The sequence below is a fragment of the Nelumbo nucifera genome, chromosome 1 (assembly GCF_055504915.1).
Source record: "Nelumbo nucifera cultivar China Antique chromosome 1, China Antique-T2T, whole genome shotgun sequence".
Taxonomy (NCBI): domain Eukaryota; kingdom Viridiplantae; phylum Streptophyta; class Magnoliopsida; order Proteales; family Nelumbonaceae; genus Nelumbo; species Nelumbo nucifera.
This window is the reverse complement of record NC_142649.1, coordinates 122,061,195-122,081,988: the sequence shown is the minus strand read 5'-3', so window position 1 is coordinate 122,081,988 and position 20,794 is coordinate 122,061,195. Positions and strand designations below refer to the sequence as shown.

The 20,794-nt window shown below is 39.2% G+C and overlaps 1 protein-coding gene across 6 annotated transcripts; it reads left to right on the top strand.

Moving 5' to 3' along the window:
- The first annotated feature begins 13,103 nt into the window (after positions 1–13,103).
- On the top strand, positions 13,104–19,362 carry ACBP3 (acyl-CoA-binding domain 3). Of its 6 annotated transcripts, none has more exons than XR_737701.2 (6): positions 13,104–14,157; positions 15,083–15,188; positions 15,282–15,364; positions 15,479–15,545; positions 17,384–17,457; positions 19,069–19,362. XR_737701.2 is itself a non-coding variant. In XM_010278802.3 (6 exons), the coding sequence occupies exons 1-5, from the start codon at positions 13,238–13,240 to the stop codon at positions 17,412–17,414; spliced, it is 1,200 nt and encodes a 399-aa protein (XP_010277104.1). In that variant the 5' UTR covers positions 13,105–13,237; the 3' UTR covers positions 17,415–17,457; positions 19,069–19,362. The 6 variants fall into 6 exon arrangements, 4 of the variants coding, with proteins under 4 accessions (XP_010277104.1, XP_010277103.1, XP_010277105.1 ...); XM_010278802.3 differs by having other exon boundaries at positions 13,105–14,157; positions 15,282–15,357; XM_010278801.3 differs by lacking the exon at positions 17,384–17,457 and having other exon boundaries at positions 13,105–14,157; positions 15,282–15,357.
- The last annotated feature ends 1,432 nt before the right edge of the window (positions 19,363–20,794 follow it).

Genomic DNA, 20,794 nt, shown 5'->3' with positions numbered 1-20,794 from the left:
GAGCGATCCCCTAGGACAGTGCAAAAAGAAGAATCCCCCCTTCCAGTACTTCACCGAGGATTGGGCCTCGACCAATACCTTGATGCGCTACATGGCCGAGAAGTAATAATAGCCCTAGTGGTGATGTTTTAGTTGAAAGAAGTAATAATAGCCTTGATGAGCTATCTGGCCGACCAGTACCTTGATGTGCTCCCTTCTCCCTCTCCTCTCAGAATGAATACCCCTTCTTCAACTTTAGTGAGGATGATGTGCTCATTGACCCAAGCCCAGCTTCTACAAATGGTTCTTGAGCATTCTTGCTGTGGACAGAAATGCATGGATATTGTAATAGATATAAGGGATTCTAGCTGATAAGGGTAGCTTTTCGGCCTTAATAGAAATTAAAGAAACACACTTCATATAATAACTAAATGAAGTCAACTTTTTTGAACAAATATAAAAAAGAGCAGTTGTATACGAAAGGGGAGCATCGTATGAGATACAACTTGTATCTCCTTTTTCTACGACAAAATTGCCCCTTTATTAATTTGAACAAAATATCCCGATCCTCTTTCTCTCTTGTGCGAATGTTTTCTTCTCTCTCTCTCTCTCTCTCTCTCTCTCTCTCTTCTCTCCTCTCTAATCCCTCAAATCTCCCTACATCTCTGGTTTTCTCGAATCTCCAATCTTTTCTCTCCTTCTTTGTAATCACTCGAGGATTACAGAGAAGCCTCAGCTTAGGAGTTTCTGGAGTTTCCCTTCAGCTTTGCGTCTTTTAGTTCTCTCTTCTCTGTAATCACTCAAGTGATTACAGAGAAGCTTCAGCTCGAGAGTTTTTGGAGTTTCTCTTCAGCTTTGCATCTTTTAGTTCTTACTCGCTCATTCGAGGGAAGGTATGCACATTTTGTTCTCTGCTCGGGAGTTTCTCTTCACCTCTGCCTAGTAAGATATTTATTTATTCCCTTCTATCAATTTCTTTCTCTGCCTTTCCTTGCTACTTTTCTAGTTTTCTTTGCCTTGCTTTCAACTGCTACGGTTTTTCCATTCCAAAACCAAGAAAAGTTACCAATGGAGGGTTTAGCGTTGCTTTCAACTAATGTGTTTCCATTCCAATGTCGTCAATGGAGGGTCCTTTGTGCTTCCATAACTCTTTTCGTCTTTTTTTTTGGATTATTTTTCTTATAGTCTAGAAACATTATCAAGATGAGACTGGGAGAGTCCTAAGTTCACAAATCTAAAACCTTGTCCTTGTATAAGCTGAAAACACCATTTGCATGAATGAAGTCATTTGTCCTTGGATATGTAAAGAAGGTTTTACACTTCAACCGAATTATTTATGCACTATTTGTTGAAAAGTACTAAGTATACATGCAATGTTCGATATATGGTAGGAGAAATGCTAGTACATGCATTATTTAGGTACTCTACTACTGAAAGTGACTTAATGACCAGATTGTTAATAGATAACATCTAAAATGAGTATAATTAATTTTACAAATGAGACTGTATGTTGTATTACTAGCATGTTACCAATGAGACTTTTATAAGGCAATCATATGACTAATATTTCTATGTGCAATTAATTGTTGGGCAATCAGAAAACATAATTTAGTTCGGTTTTCAAGTTGCCCACTTAATGTCTATAATTAGGATTTAACAGTTTTCATGGTGTGGTGACTTTTATTCAGTAGTTAACTGATATTTGGAAGCAGATAATTTAGTTTCTTGCTATCCCTGATTATTACATTAGATATTGACAATCATAAAAAAAATAATAATAAAATTTGTTGCTAGGAAGCCTTCTCTTCAAAACCATTTTAGTGCTTAGTTTATCTTCACGTCTCACTTGAGAACAACCATAAACAAAATGCTCCTATCTTGTTTTGCTTTGTCACAAAGAAAAAAAAAGGATTTTTCTAGTTTACTTGGCTCTTCAAATGGAACAAGAAACTTTATTTTATCTTCTTATTTGAGGGGTTGCATCTCTAGCTTATTTCTTGGAAGCATAACGTCTAGTCGGGAAAGGGAATCTCTTCCTTGTTAGAGGTGGTGAGGAGTATTGGATTTAAGGTTATTGAGACGGACCCAACAGAGTATTGTGTGGTTGCCCCAGACACTGACAACTTTTATGAGGAAGAGTTAGTAAGGAGGAAGGATGAAGATGGGTTAGATGAAGTAGGGTATGATGATGTTAGTGGAGTCAGAAAGCAGATGGCTAAAAAAGAAGAACTAGTGGAATTTCCTCTGAGACAAGGGCTTTCTTCTTCCGTATTAATGGACCAGAAATTATGTCAAAATTAGATAGAGAGAGTGAAAGTAATCTCAAAAAGGCATTTGAAGGAGTTGAAAATAGTGCACCCTCTATTATCTTTATTGATGAAATTTATTCTATAGCTCCTAAATGAGAGAAAACAAATGGAGAAGTGGAAGGTCGGATTGTTTCTCAACTCTTAACACTTGTCGATGGATTGAAGTCCCAAGCACAAAGAAAGAAATTGTCACTTGGCCCCTACATTTTAGTATTTAGGGTTCAGAACATTTCTCGATTTTTGAAAACCAAGAAAAGTTGCCAAACTTAAATGTGGCCAAATTAGAAAAAAAAAATGTCACCTTGGACATTAGTGTGAAGGTATGCATCATATGGATTATTCACCAAAATAAGTAAAGAGAAATTGTCATCTATCCCCTAGATCTTATGGTTAGGGCTAAGAACCTTTCTCGGATATAAAAGCCAAGAAAATTTACAGAACCCACATCAGGTCAAATTAGACTAATTTTTCATCAATCTGGCCACCAGTGTCTGAGTTTACATCACTCAGATTAAAAAGCCAAGCACAAAGAAAGAAACTGTCACCAGGCCCCTACATAATAGGATTTAGGGTTCAAAACCTTTCTCGATTTTTTAAAACCAAGAAAAGTCATTGAACCCAAATATTGCCAAATTAGAAAAAAAAAATATTGCCACATTGACCATTAGTATCAAAATATGCATCCTATGGATTAGTAACTCAAATGAGTAGAGAGAAATTATCACACGTCCCCTAGATCTTATGGTTAGGGCTGAGAACATTTCTCATTTTTTAAAACCTATAAAATTTGCAGAACCCATATGAGGTCAAATTTGAGTAATTTTTTATCAATCTGGCCACTAGTGTCCAACTATACATCACCTAGGCTAGTAACCCAAGCACAAAGAAAGAAAATTTCACTTGGCCCCTACGTCTTAGGATTTGGGGTTGGCAACGTTTCTCAGTTTTTGAAAACCAAGAAAAGTTAGTGAACCAAAATGTGGCCAAATTAGAAAAAAAAATTGCCCCTTGGCCATTATGTCAATGTATGCACCATATGGATTATTAACCCAAATGACTAAAGAGAAATTATCACTTGTCCCTTTCATCTTAGGGTTAGGACAAAGAACTTTTCTCGGTTTCTGAAAACCAAGAAAATTTACGGAACCAAAATAAGGCCAAATTAGACTAATATTTCATCAATCTGGGCACCGGTGTCGAAGTTTGAATGACTTGGATTAGTAACCAAAGCACAAAGAAATAAACTCCCTTGGCCCCTACATCTTTGTATTTAGGGTTCAAAACCTTTCTTGGTTTTTGAAAACCTAGAAAAGTTACTAAACCCAAATGTTGCCATATTAGAAAAGAAATTGTCTCCTTGGCCATTAGTGTCAACGTATGCATTATATGTATTATTAACCCAAATGAGTAGAGAGAAATTGTCACTAGTTCCGTAAATCTTGGGTTTAGGGCTAAGAACCTTTCTCAGTTTCTACAAACCAAGAAAATTTATGAAACCGATATGAGGCCAAATTAGACTAATTTTTCATCAATCTGGCCACCGGTGTCGAAATTTACATGACTAGGATTAGTAACCAAAGCACAAAGAAAGAAACTCTCACATGGCCCCTATATCTTTGGATTTAGGGTTCAGAACCTTTCTTTGTTTCTGAAAACCTAAAAAAGTTACTGAACCCAAATGTGGCCATATTAGAAAAAAAAATTGTCTCTTTAGCCATTAGTGTCAAGGTTTGCATTATATGTTTTATTAACACAAATGAATAGAGAGAAATTGTCACTTGTCTCCTAGATCTTGGGTTTAGAGCTGAGAACTTTTCTCTGTTTCTGGAAACCAAGAAAATATACGAAACCAGTATGTGGCCAAGTTAGACTAATTTTTCATCAATATGGCCACCGGTGTCAAAAATTAAATGACCCGGATTAGTAACCCAAGCACAAAGAAATAAACTCTCACTTGGTCCCTACACCTTAGGATTTACGACTCAGAACCTTTCTAAGTTTTTGAAAACCAAGAAAAACTACTAAACCCAAATGTGATCAAATTAGAACAAAAAATTGCCACCTAGGCCATTAGTGTCAAGTTATGCATCATATGGATTATTAACCCAAATGAGTAGAGGGAAATTGTCACTTGTCCTCTAGATCTTATGGTTAGGGCTGAGAACCTTTCACTATTTTTGAAAACTTAGAAAATTTACGGCACCCAATTGAGGCCAAGTTAGACTAATTTTCCATCAATCTGGCCACCGATGTCAAAGTTTACCTGACTCGGATTAGTAACCAATGCATAAAGAAAAAAACTCTCACTTGGCCCCTACATCTTTGGATTTAGGGTTCAGAACCTTTCTTGGTTTTCAAAAACCCGGAAAAGAAAACACAAGATCTTTGGATTTAGTGTAGAGAAATTGTAACTTGTCCCCTAGATCTTTGGTTTAGGACTGAGAACTTTGCTTGGTTTCTAGAAACCAAGAAAATTTATCGAACCCATATGAGGCCAAGCTACACTAATTTTTCATCAATCTGGCCACCAATGTCAAAGTTTACATGACTCAGATAAGTAACCAAATCACAAAGAAAGAAATTCTCACTTGGCCCCTACATCTTTGGATTTAGGGTTCAAAAACTTTCTTGGTTTTTGAAAACTAAGAAAAGTTACTGAACCCAAATGTGGCCATATTAGAAAAAAAATTGTCTCCTTAGCCATTAGTGTCAAGGTCTGCATTATAAGTATTATTATGCCAAATTCGTAGAGGGAAATTGTCACTTGTCCCCTAGATCTTGGGTTTAGGGCTGAGAACTTTTATCGATTTCTTAAATCAAGAAAATTTACGGAACCGATATGAGACCAAGTTAGACTAATTTTTCGACAATCTGGCCACCGGTATTGAAGTTTATATGACCCAAATTAATAACCCAAGCACAAAGAAACAAACTCTCACTTGGCCCCTACACCTTAGGACAAAGGTTCTCAGCCCTAAACCCAAGATCTAGGAGACAAGTGACAGTTTCTCTCTACTCATTTGGGTTAATAATACACATTATGCATGCCTTGACACTAATGGTCAATGAGACAATTTTTTTTTCTAATATGGCCACATTTGGGTTCAGTAACTTTTCTTCGTTTTCAAAAACCAAGAAAGGTTTTGAACCCTAAATCCAAAGGTTCTTTGTGCTTGGGATTTCAATCCATCCACAAGTGTCAAGAGCTGAGAAACAATCCGGCTTTCCATTTCTCCATTTGTTTTCTCTCATTTAGGAGCTATGGAATAAATTTCATCAATAAAGATAATAGAGGGTGCATTCTTTTCAGCTCCTTCAAATGCCTTTTTGAGATTACTTTCACTCTCTCTAGCTAATTTTGACATAATTTTGGGCCCATTAATACAGAAGAAGAAAGCCCTTGTCTCAAAGGAAATTCCACTAGTTCTTCTTTTTTAGCCATCTGCTTTCTGACTCCACTAACATCATCATAACCTACTTCATCTAACCCATCTTCATCCTTCCTCCTTACTGACTCTTCCTCACAAAAGATGTCAGTGTCTGGAGCAACCACACAATACTCTGTAGGTTCGTCTCAATAACCTTAAATCCAATACTCCTCATTCCACCTCTAACAAAGAAGAGATTCCCTTTCCTGACTTGACGATATGCTTCCAAGAAATAAGCTACAAAAGCAACCCCTCAAATGAGAAGATAAAATAAAGTTTCTTGTTTAATTTGAAGAGCCAAGTAAACTAGAAAAGTCCTCTTTTTTTTTTCTTTGTGACAAAGCAAAACAAGATAGGAGCATTATGTTTATGGTTGTTCTTAAGAGAGATGTGAAGACAAACTAAGCACTAAAATGGTTATGAAGAGAAGGCTTCCTATCAACAACTTTTATTATTATTTTTTTATGATTGTCAATATCTAATATAATAATCAAGGATAGCAAGAAACTAAATTATTTGCTTACAAATATCAGTTAATTACTTATAAAAGTCACCACACCATGAAAACTGTTAAATCCTAATTACAGACATTCAGTGGGCAACTTTAAAACCGAACTAAATTATGTTTTCTGATTGCCCAACAATTTATTTCACATAGCAATATTAGTCATATGAGTACCTTATAAAAGTCTCATTGGTAACATGCTAGTAATACAGCATAGTCTCATTTATAAAATTAACTATACTAATTTTAGATGCTATCTATTAACAATCTGATCATTAAGTCACTTTTAGTAGTAAAGTACCTAAATAAGGCATGTACTAGCATTTCTCCTACCATATGCTGGACATTGCATGTAATACTTAGTACTTTTCAACATATAGTGCATAAATAATCCGGTTCAGGTGTAAAACCTTCTTTACATATCCCAGGACATATGACCTCATTCATGCAAATGGTGTTTTCAGCTTATATAAGGAGAATATTTTAGATTAGTGAACTTAGGACTCTCCCAGTCTCATCTTGATAATGTTTCTAGACTATAAGAAAAAGAATCCAGAAAAGAAAGACAAAAAAAGTTAAGGAAGCACAAAAGACCCTTCATCGGCGACATTGGAATGGAAATACATTAGTTGAAAGCAACACAAAACCCTCCATCGGTAACTTTTCTTGGTTTTGGAATGAAAAAACTGTAGCAGTTGAAAGCAAGGCAAATAAACCTAGAAAAGTAGCAAGGAGAGGCAGAGAAAGAAATTGATAAAAGGGAATAAATAAATATCTTACTAGGCAGAGGTGAAGAGAAACTCCTGAGCAGAGAACAAAATGTGCATACCTTCCCTCGAACGAGCGAGTAAGAACTAAAAGATGCAAAGCTGAAGAGAAACTCCAGAAACTCCCGAGCTGAAGAGAATCTCTCGAAACTCCTCAGCTGAAGTTTCTCTGTAATCACTTGGGTGATCACTCGAGTAATTATAGAGAAGGAGAGAACTAAAAGATGCCAAGCTGAAGAGAAACTCTAGAAACTCCTGAGCTGAAGCTCGAGTGACTACAAAGAAGGAGAGAAAAGATTGGAGATTCGAGAAAACTAGAGATGTAGGGAGATTTGAGGGATTAGAGAGGAGAGAAGAGAGAGAGAAGAAAACATTCACACAAGAGAGAAAGAGGATCAGAAGATTTTGTTCAAACTAATAAAGGGGCAATTTTTCCATAGAAAAAGGAGATACAAATTGTATTTCATATGATGCTCCCCTGTAAGAAAGGAAAAAAAAAAAAAGAAAGGATTCGAGGGTAGGTGAGAGAACATGATTTATCAGGTAAGCAACAATCAATGTCGTAATTAAAATTCTGCTCCTCTACAAACTAGACAAGATATTCGTCTAGAGTCAAAGCTAACAGCTCATTCCAGCAACCCTCGAGATACCGCCCACCCTATTACAATTTGGAATTTGGAAGACAATCGAGAGATGCATAGATTAAATGAGTGGGTAGAAATGTAAACCTGAATTACTTGATTTCCCAATGCATCTCTGTCACAGGTTTTTACTACCCAAATGCATTCACTTACCAATTCCGGTGACCACCCGTTGCCTTTTGTACCATGATACATGCAAGGGGAGGAGGGACATGCGGATTTGATACTGGGAAACATAGTTTCTTGTGCCTATGTGAGGAAGGAAATGTAACCACTTTCTATTCAGGTATGTTAATGTGGCTATTGATTTAATGCAACCTCTGTAACAAGCCCCCAACCAAACAATATGACCATCAAAATAGTTGTTTTCTTTAGTCAGATGAGATTTTTTTTTCAAACTGATAGAACGCTCTGTTCTGTCTTTGATCTAAGCACCAATGAAGGTAGTTTCATGGTCTCTAGTCTTACAAGCTGATCTCCCCCTTGAAACTAGCTTAGGTTCTATCCAGTTTTGCGTCAGCTAATACCGATGCTTCACAAGTCGTTTTTGCCTACCTGAGACATGCTTCCGTTTCTTTCAACGAGCTATTCCGGTTCCACAGAGAACTGAAAACAGGATGATCCGAGCGCAAACGTTGGAAAATTTTCTTGGAAACAATAGAGAAGGAAGATGAAAAAAGAAACAGTCGCTTGAAAGTACAAATGAATGAAGCAACACTCCTGTCAACAGACTCAATACACGAGCTATTTTTTTGCTTGCCAGCGGTTTTTTCTTTCTCGGGCGATGATCACAGTGAGAAAGTCAGATTTCACATTGCCGGAGATTTCTCATCAAACAAAGTTCGACTTTTTTCCTTTTCGCGACGATTAAATATATTTTTGGATTCGGTAAGTTTTAAGAGAATGGTTGAGAGAAGAAAATAGAGAAAGTTTAGTAAAATATTTTGATAATTCAGTGCCTTCCTGTCACGGGGGTAATCGTTGGGGCCCCGTGCGGCACTCAAAATGGGCGAGTAAGCCTACGAAACAAAGCAAACACACACACAAAGGCAACAAGATGACACACGAATTAGCAAAAGGCTATTTGTATTGCATTAATCAGTGGTAAGCACAAGCACACAGTACAGTGTCGAGGGGATCTCATGCTTAACCTTTACACGCTTATGAGCTCACTCGACTACCTACCTCCCCTCAAAGAGTACGTTAAGCTTTTGGGGGAGTGACAATAGGAAACATCAAAATGATGGAAAAGCATACCAAGTAATTACAATAACGTCATTGGCGGTCCCCCTTACAAAATACAAGCAAAGCCCATCCATGACACACATGTTGACACCATGAAGGCACGCGGTTGGCACTCGGATGGCTCACTGTAGGTGCTTGATGGCACGACGAAGGAGTCACCTGTGACATTCTCCCCCACTCAATTCGATCTACGTCCTCGGAGATCGGCTTCGGCTGGTCCCTTAGAGTCCCTGTTGCGGAGGGAGGGTTCTTCTGCTGCTCCCTGAACCGGCTGTCGTCCAAGTCCGAGGTGTATATTTTGGTGGCATGGTCGGGTTGGCTCATTCTGTTGGGGTTTCCTATGGCTAAGTCCTTTCCTGGCAGCCTCAAGGTATGTTAGTGGCTGGTTCTGTTTGGCTAAGGGGTAGGTTTGGGCCAGGTAAGGATCAAAATGGTGTTTTGGATTATTAAGGTGTGGATTCCCATGCATTTTTCCCCAAGGGTATCTCACAGGGCTACTACGGGAACTAGCCTTAGGGATGATGTGAATGTGGTCCCTAGATGGCTTGGGTGGCACTCGCTCTCCCCGGTGGTTGTGGTAGTAGATGTGGGCAAGGTTTGACACGGCCTTGGGTCTTCTTCTGTTGGGCCCACCAGTTGCGGGCACTTGCGGCTTCTGTTGCGAAGTCGACTTCTGCTGATGTGGTTGGCGTTGAAGCTGATGCTGCTGCTGGTGTTGACTTGGGCGCTGGCATTGGTGTTGGCGCTGAAAATGGAACTGTCTTGGGGGTGACTTCTTCCTGGTGACGACTTCCCAACTAGTTCCAGTGTCGATGTGAGGTACTTGATAGGGGTTCTTCCTTGTTGACGCAGAGTTGTCTTCATGGTTGATAGTTTCTTGGTACAACTGCAAGGCTGAAAGCTGCTTCCCAAGTATCTGCAAGGCTGATGAGACAGGAACCATGCAAGGGGAGTGTTCGTCCAGAATAAGCAAACTGTTGATGTGTGGCATAAGTGCTGCTTCCGCCTGCTTGAGGAACTCCACTCCAAGAACCACCTGAAAATCATCCAAGGGAACCATAGATAGATTGATGGGTCCTTTCCATGGTCCAACTCGGAGTTCTACTCCACGGGCCGTGCCCTCTACTGCTTTGGCCCCGGAGTTGACAGCCTTGACCCACCCAATTTGTTTGGTGGTGGTCAAGCCGAGTCGCTTTGCCTCCGTAAGCGAAATGAAGTTATGGGTGGCCCCAGTGTCCACCAAGGCTTGGGTCTGCCTCCCGCCGAGGGTGATGTCTACATAACTCAGCCCCTTGTGGGCTTTGGTGGGCTGCTTTGATGTGGCCTCTTTCTTGACCATGGCATTGATGAGTTGGAGGGCGCCTACTCTGGGCGCCGCTGTGGGTTTCTCCTCATCGCTCTCTTCACTATCGCTGAGTTTGGCGATGAGGGCAGTTATTTTCTTTCGGGTTGGACAGTCACTCGTCCAATGCTTCCCGTTGCAAAGATAACATGGCGCAGGAGGTCTCCTAGTGGATTGGTGGCCCTGGTAGCTTGGGCCTCCTTGTGGCTTCTTCCCTTGTTGGTAAGTGTAGGGCTTGTCCGCGGGCACTGGCTTCTCCTTTGTAGGGGTTGATTGTGGATCTCCCCCACTCAAACTCATGGTACCTGGGCTGGATGGTCTTTGCACATCTTCCTTAGGTGTTCTCAGATCAACAAGCTGTTCAGCTATGGCCATGGCGGTGGCGAGGTCCTCAACCCCATGTCGCTGGAGTTCGAGCTCAGTCCATGGCCTGAGACCATCCATAAAATTGAATAGAAGATCCTTGTCTGACATGTCAGTGATCTCCAGCGTCAAGGCCGAAAACTCCTTGACATAGTCATGTAGTGATTCTTGATGTCTGAGATTCTTCATTCTTCGGCGCGCCAAGTACTCCACATTTTCTGGGTAGAACTGCCGCTTGATCTCACGCTTGAATCCAACCCAAGTGTCGATGGTACGGGTTCCACGTTCAATGTCTTGGCAACACCTACGCCACCATAACATTGCGATATCAGTCAAATACATAGCAGCTGTATGTACCTGAGTTTGGTTGTCAATGATGCCAGTGGCAGAGAAATATTGCTCCAATTGCCACAAGAAGTTGTCAAGCTCCCTAGCATCCCGAGCACCCGAGTAAGGTGTTGGCTCTCGGATCTTGATGTTCATGGAAGCTAGGGTGGAGGGAGTGCTTGGTGTGTTGGCCACTGCCCTCTTTAGGAGAGTCATCTCATCTCTCATCTCATCCAATTGCGCTTGGAATCTGTCTAGCAAGCCCTGTAGGCTGCTTTGGGAAGGCCCAGCTCCCGAATTCTGTATGGTGGTGTGCATGTCTCTGAAGGCACCATTGAAACGTCCTTCTAGTTCCACCACTGCATTCTCAACCATCTCTAGGTTGAGGTGGAGTTCATCAACCCGATCTCGGGTTTCTCCCACTGTCACCTCGCAACGTAGGAGGCACATGTCCACGGTAGCTAGTTGGTCGACTGATTTGTCGTGCTTGCTAGCTTTGGTTGTACGCCCCTTTGGGGCTTGTGTCTTGGTAGGTTCGTCAAGTGGAGCTTCGTCAGTGTCGTGGGCTTGAATCCGCCCATGTGGTGTGTCATCAGAAACTCCCCGATTGCTCTTCATTGGGTTGATGTAGGGACGAAGACGGTCCAGAGTATTTGTAGGAGCACCTACTCTGATACCAACTGTCACGGGGGTAATCATTGGGGCCCCGTGCGGCACTCGAAATGGGCGAGTAAGCCTACGAAACAAAGCAAATACACACACAAAGGCAACAAGATGGCACACGAATTACCAAAAGGCTATTTGTATTGCATTAATCAGTGGTAAGTACAAGCACACAGTACAGTGTCGAGGGGATCTCGTGCTTAACCTTTACACGCTTATGAGCTCACTCGACTACCTACCTCCCCTCAAAGAGTACGTTAAGCTTTTGGGGGAGTGACAATAGGAAACACCAAAATGATGGAAAAGCATACTAAGTAATTACAATAACGTCATTGGCGGTCCCCCTTACAAAATATAAGCAAAGCCCACCCATGACACACATGTTGACACCATGAAGACATGCGGTTGACACTCGGATGGCTCACTGTAGGTGCTTGATGGCGCAACAAAGGAGTCACCTGTGACATTCTGTCATTTAATACAAAGATGTCCGTGTAATTTACCCAAAAAAAGAAAATGGTAATGGTGTAAGTACACGTGGTCCCTACCCATTACTGAAATCCTACCAATCTTAAACGCATTCGGACCTTTACTGCTGAACGATTGAGATCGGGTCCAGAGTCGAGACTGCCGCTCTTCAGGCGACTCTCTGTGCTAACACGTCCAAAGTTCTTCTCAACCCATCCATTATTGAGTCCGGATTTGCTCATAGGATATTAGGATTGTCCTCTCACACAAGTCACACCCACCTGGAGTCATTTCCCCTGTTTGTTTGTATGTTTTCATTCATGGGGTGATTGTTTGTCCCCATACACGCCTGCTGCTAATGCTGTGAGCTGGGTGTGACTTGTAGGTAGGAAATCCGAACTCCTCTTATGTATCCGCGACAAAATAACGCTAGTACATCATTATTTTGTGCATTTGCATCGATGACAATTGACAAGTGACACAAGAAATTGAAACAATTCATTTGCCTAGCATTGTTTTGCCTCGCAAGAGACAAAATCGTATTATAAAATGTATAAACACGGGCAGAGAATAAGACTTGAGACTTAAAGACCAGACCAAAATCGTGTTCTAAAATGTTTTATTTGAGTTCACTTTTGCTATGACAGTTGTAGCGCAGGGTTACAACACAAAATGAAGGCCTTTGATTTCTATCTGTGGCCCATTAAGATTTCAGTTCATTTTTTGATGAGAATTATATTAAGATTTCAGTTCATTTAACCTAGATGGGGTCACATCAATAAATCAAAGGTTTTGATTTATTGTTTCAGCGCAGCGCTACGACAGTGTTGTAGCAAATGTGAGTCGGTAATCCCTGCCCAAAAGGAGGTAGCGTAACTGTAATGACTTAGGTAACCCGTGTAAAGTGTAAACTCAACTGTCGCGTAGTTCGCCTTGGAGTTTTGGAGGAGTCCATTCCATTCGAGTTTCGAATACCTGCTTTACCAACGTTGCCAGCAACGTGGTGGGGCCGATCCGCGCCCACATCAGTACAAGTACAAAGAAAAGAAGAGATGTAAAGTTGGAATATGCTTTGCTCTGCTCTTCAGAATCCTCTCTCTCACATCATCACAATTCATCGTCCTCATCGTCACAAACACTTCTGCTTTTCCATTCTCTCCTATACTAAATTCGGAGAGGAAGACGAGAGGTGCAGGAATCATGGAGTTTCTTCAGGAACTCTTCCTGACCGGTTTTCTTTCGCTTATCTTCGCCTTTCTCTTAGCTAAGCTCGTTTCAATGGCTTCGGCTGGGGATGCCGACGAGAGTGAGTCTGTCTTAAGACCAGGGAAGGAGTTTGATGGTGGCGTAGTTACGGAGGAGCGAACTTTTGAAGGACGACTGAACAATCCAGGGTTGCAAACCGAAGATAAAGTTGAATTTATTGGAGAAACTGTAAAGATTGATCAACATGAAAGAGAATTGGTCCGGGAAAAGATGGAAATGGTGCATGGAAGCAAAGAATTCGAGATGGGAAGTTCCAGGGAGGTTGAGGTTTATGAAGATAATCATCTTAGAGTAGAGGAGGAAACTTTAAAACAAGAAGTTGAAGTCCGCGGATTACCACAAGACAAGCTTATCGAGGAAAGGTCTGATAAGGAGGAGATGACAAACCATGCTTTTTATTCGGGACAACTTAAGGAGGAAATGGCTCCAACTGAGGATGACCAGTTGGAAGCCAACTTGGTTGAAGAAAGCCATGGGAAGTTAGAGAATCATAAAAATAACATAGAATTGGCGAAGGACGACGACATTCTTTTCAAGGACCAACAGCTTGGGCTTGCTGGGCATGAATTGTATCAGGAAAATGCTGCTGAAGTAGCAGAGAGAAGTAGGCAAAATGATGACAAGGAGGTTTTGTTTAGTGATGAAGATGATTGGGAAGGGATCGAAAGAACAGAGGTGGAAAAGCTTTTTAGTGCCGCAGCGGCATTTGTTGGCTCTCCGTGTAACAACGATCGCTTGTCGAACGTTGATAGTGATGTGCAGATGCTGTTGTATGGGCTTCACAAGGTTGCTACCGAAGGGCCTTGCCATGAGCCGCAGCCCATGGCACTAAAGGTCTCTGCCCGCGCAAAGTGGTACTGAACGTCTCCTCTGCATTTTTCTTTCTGTTTTGAATACTTATTGTGTTGATCTATATACACTTGTTAAATTAACTAAACCCCTTAAAAGATTTGGTGCAATTGAAAGGAACTTGAACCCCTTTAAATTTTTAGGGGCAATTAAATTATTACTCTGCTGTTGAATTGGTTTAAAAAAATCATGTCCTGAACTGAAATGGCTAAAAAAATCATAGTAATTTGGTACAATGCCAACCAAAACCTAAAGATGTAGATGTCCTATCTCATATGGAGAAGTACTTGTAATTTACCCTGAAGCTTCAATCCACTAGAGCCTTCTCGTAGACTTTTTGAAGAAAAACAAAGTAAAAAAGAAAGATAGTGAACAAATAAGGCAGGAAGCAGTCGTAGAGGGAATCAATAAAAGTAAACCAGAGAATGGGCATGAGAGGAAATCTTGATCTTCAATGTAAATCAGAAAAGTAAATATCCTTCACCACATTTCCAAATTCGAACATGTTCGTCCCTTCTTCCTTCAATTAGTTCATTATGCATCTTTTACGTGAAATTGGGAATTTGGGATAAGAAGATTTTTCAGTGATATGTCAATTACTGTGCTCATATTCTTTCCGTTCACCAATCTCCGGTCAATGGCAATGGCTAGTTTAATTGATTTGGCCATCCAAAACCCAGAGAGACTTTCTAGAGGGGGGGAGAGTCATGGTCCTCAACTTAGCCAGTAATGGTTGTATTTGGGGATAGAATTTTGTCATCAAGTATGCTTTCTGTGAGGGCTGTAAAACTCAGTAGAAGGGCAATGCATTGAACACCCGAGGAACAACCTTCAATCAAAACTCAAGGTGTAGTTTGATCGCTAGCTATAATAACAGGGTTGAAAGCTCCTATATATGAGTGATGGAGGGAACTGGTTGCGTTGTGCAAGGAATGCTTGGCAACAGCTGGGGAACATGAGTCCAGAGGAGGCAATGGACCAGTATATCACTCTTCTTTCAGATACAGTTCCTGGGTGGAAGGGAGAAAGTCCTGGAGTAAGTGTTTTGCTTCTTATATATAATGCCCTTTTTTGAGTTATTTCTTCCTGGGAGAACATGGCAGCTCATGCTTTGAGAATCTTATTGCAGGGACACAATAAACAGGAATACCTGGAAGGGAGAACTCCTGGTTTGGGAGCATTTCCACTTAAATTGGGTTCTGAAGGTGAAAGGTAGTTTGTAAAATTTTAATTCTCAAGCAACTTGATGAATTTACAGTGGCTAAACACTGATATAGAAATTACTCTTATATATCCTCGTTGTTATTTCTTCATTTTCTCTTGCAGGAAACCAGAGGAACCCCAGTCTTGTAGCAAAGGGGATGAGACTGCAGACAGAAACTTTGTGGACAGGGTATGTTTGTCAATTCATTTTGTGTTATTGTTATCTTCCTTCTGTAAGACGTTTTTTTTGGGCGTAAAGTGATATCATTTCACTTGTCAATGCAAGAAAGAGGGTACAGGTCTTCAGTCTATTCTGTTGTAGTTGCAATATTTCTTATTCCATGATTTTCTGGGAATAAGACAAGCTGAGAGAACGGGGCTCTTTCAGAGAAATATGGCCATTCTTTGTGTAAAGATCTGTTTTATGTTCCATCTGGGAAAGGGGGCATTCTGGAATGGGTATCTTGTGTGAAAATCTGAGAATTTGTTGTTTAAGGCGGAAGACCCATTTGTACTTGAATCTAAAATTATTTTTGCTATTATATTTGTAATTGTATTGGTCATCTATTAAACTCCTTGCTCACAGGTTTACTTTTCTACTTATATGGCTTTTCCCTAATAATTTAAAGCAAAACAAAACCAACATAAATGCATGTACTTGGTACTTTCTGTTCAGTTTCCCTGCATATTGACTTATCTTTGCTTCTTTCTCTTGAATATTGATTTAGTTTAATTAAGATGCATATCTCTTCTTCTTATTGCTAATAGGATAAATTTAAAAGATAAAAAGATAGAAACCAGCAGACATTTCCTTCACATCTTTGAACCACAATAAATATGTTTTGAGATCTGAAAAGGTTAGCTCATTATTATACACCTGTGTCAAATGCAGATACAAATGGCAATCATCTTCTACAATTCTATCCTTAATACAAAAGTGAGGGCAGATATATTAGGGTTGTAACATAATCATGTGAAGAATAATCATCCAATATAGAACCCTGCGGCCATTAATTTCCCCTGTGCTTATTACATCTGTCTAATATTTTAATAATTGCCCAGACCCCACGTTGGTGGGAGCCTCATGCACTTGGCTGCCCATCGATCTGATTTCTGTTTTTGAGTTGCACCTCTGTGAAACCCTGATGATAATCCATGGAAGTTGATGATGTGATTATCATTAGATCATGAAGCTAAGAATACGTGGTTGATTAAGCTTTACCATTTTCATGAATGATCTTGGAGGACCTCTTTGTAGTCTTGGTCCAGGGGGGGCTTCATTCTCCTCCGGGTTGCCTTATTGTCTTGTTGTACTCCACTACCTCTCGTTGTATAAAGAGTAGACATTACATTCAGTTTCTCATTTACCTTTAAAAAAAAATTGTAAAAGGTAGGTTATCATTTCTCACAGCTTAAGTATTCCTTAGATATGATCAGTATTCAGTAGGACTCGGTTAATATGGTTGACATTCTGTTGAACTTAGGCTCAGTTTGGAAGGAGTACAAATGCAAATATGTAGAATGCAAAACCTTATATTTTGCATTATTTTGTATGTATTTGCATGTACATATTTTCATTTGTACTCTTTCCAAACTCAGCCTTAATTTCAAAATTAGAAACTCCGCATGAGAACCTTCTACTTGTGTTACCATGTGTAATGAGGTTTTCACAAAATAAGGTCCTTTACTGACTCTCAACTAGACATTGTGCATCCAGCACATTAGGTGAGTGATTTTGTTCATCCCTTTGTTTTATTTTGTAGAAATTTTTAATATATCACATCTTAAATTAATTGTGACCGAGCATATGATATGATAAACATGTTGCTGACTGCTGCTTCAGGACCTCAGTGTTTCCCATGCGGATTCACTTGTTTTCTGGAAGCAGGATGTGAGATTTATTTTTTATTTTTTTGCCCTGATCAAGCGTCCAAATTTATTATGTTGTTCTGATATTTGGAGAATATTGGTCTCAAATTATTCAATCCTACTCCCTCTTCTAACATAATGTTATCATGCTATCATCAGAATAACAACCCAATCTAATCTCATCAGATGACTGAACATATGAGCGTCAGCTATCACTTTGTCATCATCATCAGGTTGGATAGCTTTCTCTTTCAGATATAGATATATCTTCAGAACTTTGATTCTCTAAGAGGTTTCTGGCTTTGTCCCAGTTGCTTTAACTTCTTGGCATTCCCTCTTTGAGACACTCGGTATGGTTTTCTATTCAGTCATGATCAGTTAAAAATAGACAGGGCATAGTTCATCTTCTTATATAAGACAACTGTACTTTGTCTTGTCTAGTAGGCTATTCTAGAATGTCCATAAAGGAACATACGCAGAATTTTGAAATATTGTCCAGACACCAGAGATTTCTATCATTTACTAAAAGTTTGAGTTAATTTGGTATAGAAATGGTGATTACTGAGTTGATGCTGAAAATGAAAGGTTCTTTCTGTTGTATATTAACTTGGCAATATTCTCATGGTAGCTGAAGAAAGACTACATGTTTTTATTACAACTAAGACATGATATGCTTCGCCTTTCTCTGGTGCTTTTCAAGCAACTGTGCTGCATCTTGTGTTTGGTCAGTTGAATCTCTGCCAAGAAATTATAAGATAAATAATACTGATAAAAATATCAAGATAAACAATCCATCAACGATGATATTCATGAAAAGTCAAGTTTCTAAATAGTGGAACAAACTTGATTACATAGGTTTTATTTTCTATGTAAAGCTAGAAGATGCTGAAAAACTAATTTCTAAATAGTGGAATGAACTTGATTATGCATGTATTTTATGTCATTTAGATGCATTTTACATTTGTTAGTTTACTGTTACTAAACCAAAAAAAAATGTTAGCTACTGGTTTATACTTTTTATGTTTTCTTTGTTTAGATAAACACTACTGAGAATTTTCGTTAGGCTTTCCAATCTTGAATTTGGTGAAGGAAATACATAAAACTTTCTGATTTTTTTATCTCAACATTTTCTCATGCTTTGGTTTGGGTTACTCACCATACATGCAACACCCATTAAGACCAGCATATAACATCTTCAGTGGTATCAGGCATATATATTTTTGGCAAAACTTGCACATGCTCCCTTAAAACATGGTTTTAAGGGTAGCAAAAGGATGCAATGTACTCAGACATATAGATGAAATAGTGTTTTTTCTATGTAAACAGTCATAATTACTGGCTTCTAAGCTTTCCAAGTTCAGGGATTTTCAGTTGAATTGAACAAAAGTATCTTTTGAAATCTGATTGTAGAGTGAGTTTATGTTTTAATTTTTTCAGACTTCAAGTTGAGAACAAGGAAATGAAGTTTCTATATAGCTCAAACAATCAATTTGTTGATTTAAATGTAGACTATATACTAATTAAGAGTATAGCTGTAAACATTTTGATTTAAATGGTTCTATTTATTTAGCCATTTTGCACTATTTTAGTGGAGGAATATTGATTAAAAGTATTTATTTTTTATTTAACATTTCAAAAGTGCTTTTATCAATTGTCTGCTCTCATTTTATATGGTTTTGTACGTTTTATGACTTTCTATGACTTTGTGCTGTAAAGTTGAACAGAAAAAAGAATTTTAGCTTTTTGATCTACATATTTCTCTTGGATATTTGTTTGATAATTTTAAAAGATTCAACTCATCCAAATAACATTTTCTGTTGTATGGATTACTGTGAAATTTTCAGGAGAATGACAAACAATAACAGATGGTCTAATACTGCTTCCTCTCAACAATGCTAGGAGACTTCTCCTGGGTTCTCCTGACTGAGGAGCTTGCTTTGAAGATTGGAGGCTTTTATGCTGGTTATACTTTTATTCTTCCTGATTATCCCAAATGTTCTTCATTTCAATAAGAACTGATATCTATGTGTATTTGTTGTATGTGTATATATGTCTTGTATGTTCTATTATCTTACCTCAAGGGTCAAGACTCATTTTGGTGCCTATGATGCTGAATAAAAATTAATGATATCTCATCACATGCCTTTTCTTATTGTCATCTAGGGTGGTCAATTCGTTGGTCTGGTAAATGACCACTCTTAGACTCAAACTCGCCTTTGCACATTTGTTCGCCTGAGATCTTACCATTATACCAAGCAATGGCCCTTATATGTATTGTGTATATGAATTTGCTTGTTTGCTTGGATGAACAACAAACATCATGGGACGAATACTTTAGAAATAAGAGGTTTTAAAATGATGAATAGACTATAACAATCAAGGTAAATAATAACAGGAGTGCAATCTCAGGGTACATTTATCTAGGCCTTCCAAAAAAAAAAAAAAAAAACAAAGAATTAAAGACCTAGGGATAACTACCTTGGTTTCATAACAATGGGAGAGATCGAGGAGGATGTTATCTATAGAATTAGAATAAGATGGGAAAAATGGAGGGGTGCATATAGTTTTATGTGATAGGTGAATACCACGTAGATTAAAAGGAAAATTCTATGAAAAAAAATTCTAAGTCTAGAGTATTGGACAGTCAAAAAAACACGTCCACAAAATGAGTGTAGCAAAAAAGGCATACGCTAAGAGGGATGAATGGAAAAAATATTAGAAATGATAGGGTTAGAAGTGAAGTTATTTAAAGGAACCTATCAGTAGCTCCTATAAGTGATTATATATATATACCTTGAGAATTGAGGCTAAAAACAACAAATTAACATCTTGTCATGCATAAGACATGCTAAATTTTACAAAAAGTTTTTCAAATATATTAAATATGTGAATCGCGATTAACATCTTGTCATGCATAAGACATGACATATAATTTTTTTAAAAACCCAATTTTACCCTCCACCTCCTCTCCCCTCTTTCATTTTACCCTCCACCTCCCCTCCCCCTCTTTCTCTCTCTTTTACCCATCGACCTCCCCTCTTTCTCTCTCTAGCTCCTTTTTCCCTCTTTCTCTCCTTTAACCTAGACAGGGAGATCCGTCGCTTGGTCCAACTAAAACACATAGGAAAAAGAGAACAAGGGAGATTCGTTGCTGCTCTAGTGTGTTTGCACATTGTTTCCCCCTTTAAAGATCAGTCTCTCTCGATTTATTCATCATTTCCCAGTGGATGTTGCTTTCTTCAAACAAACAGATTGAGACTAAGTCAATTGAACCACCTGTTGCAGCAAGACAAACAGATCGAGTCAATTGAACCACATGCTGGAGCAAGGTCTTCCGTCAAGCAAGCCCTACCGGAATTTCTTCACTGCCATTGTAATCTCCCCTCACTGAATTGCTCTCTCTCTCTCTCCCTCTCCCTATTCTTCCCCTTCTTCTTTCTCTTCTTCTCCTCCTTCCTTGATCTGCCCTCCTCTACTCCACCCGCCACTACAACTCACAATAACATCAGTTTTTCCTCCATCAGGTCGCTCTTCTCTCTCTCTATCCTTCCCCTTCTTCTTTCTCTTCTT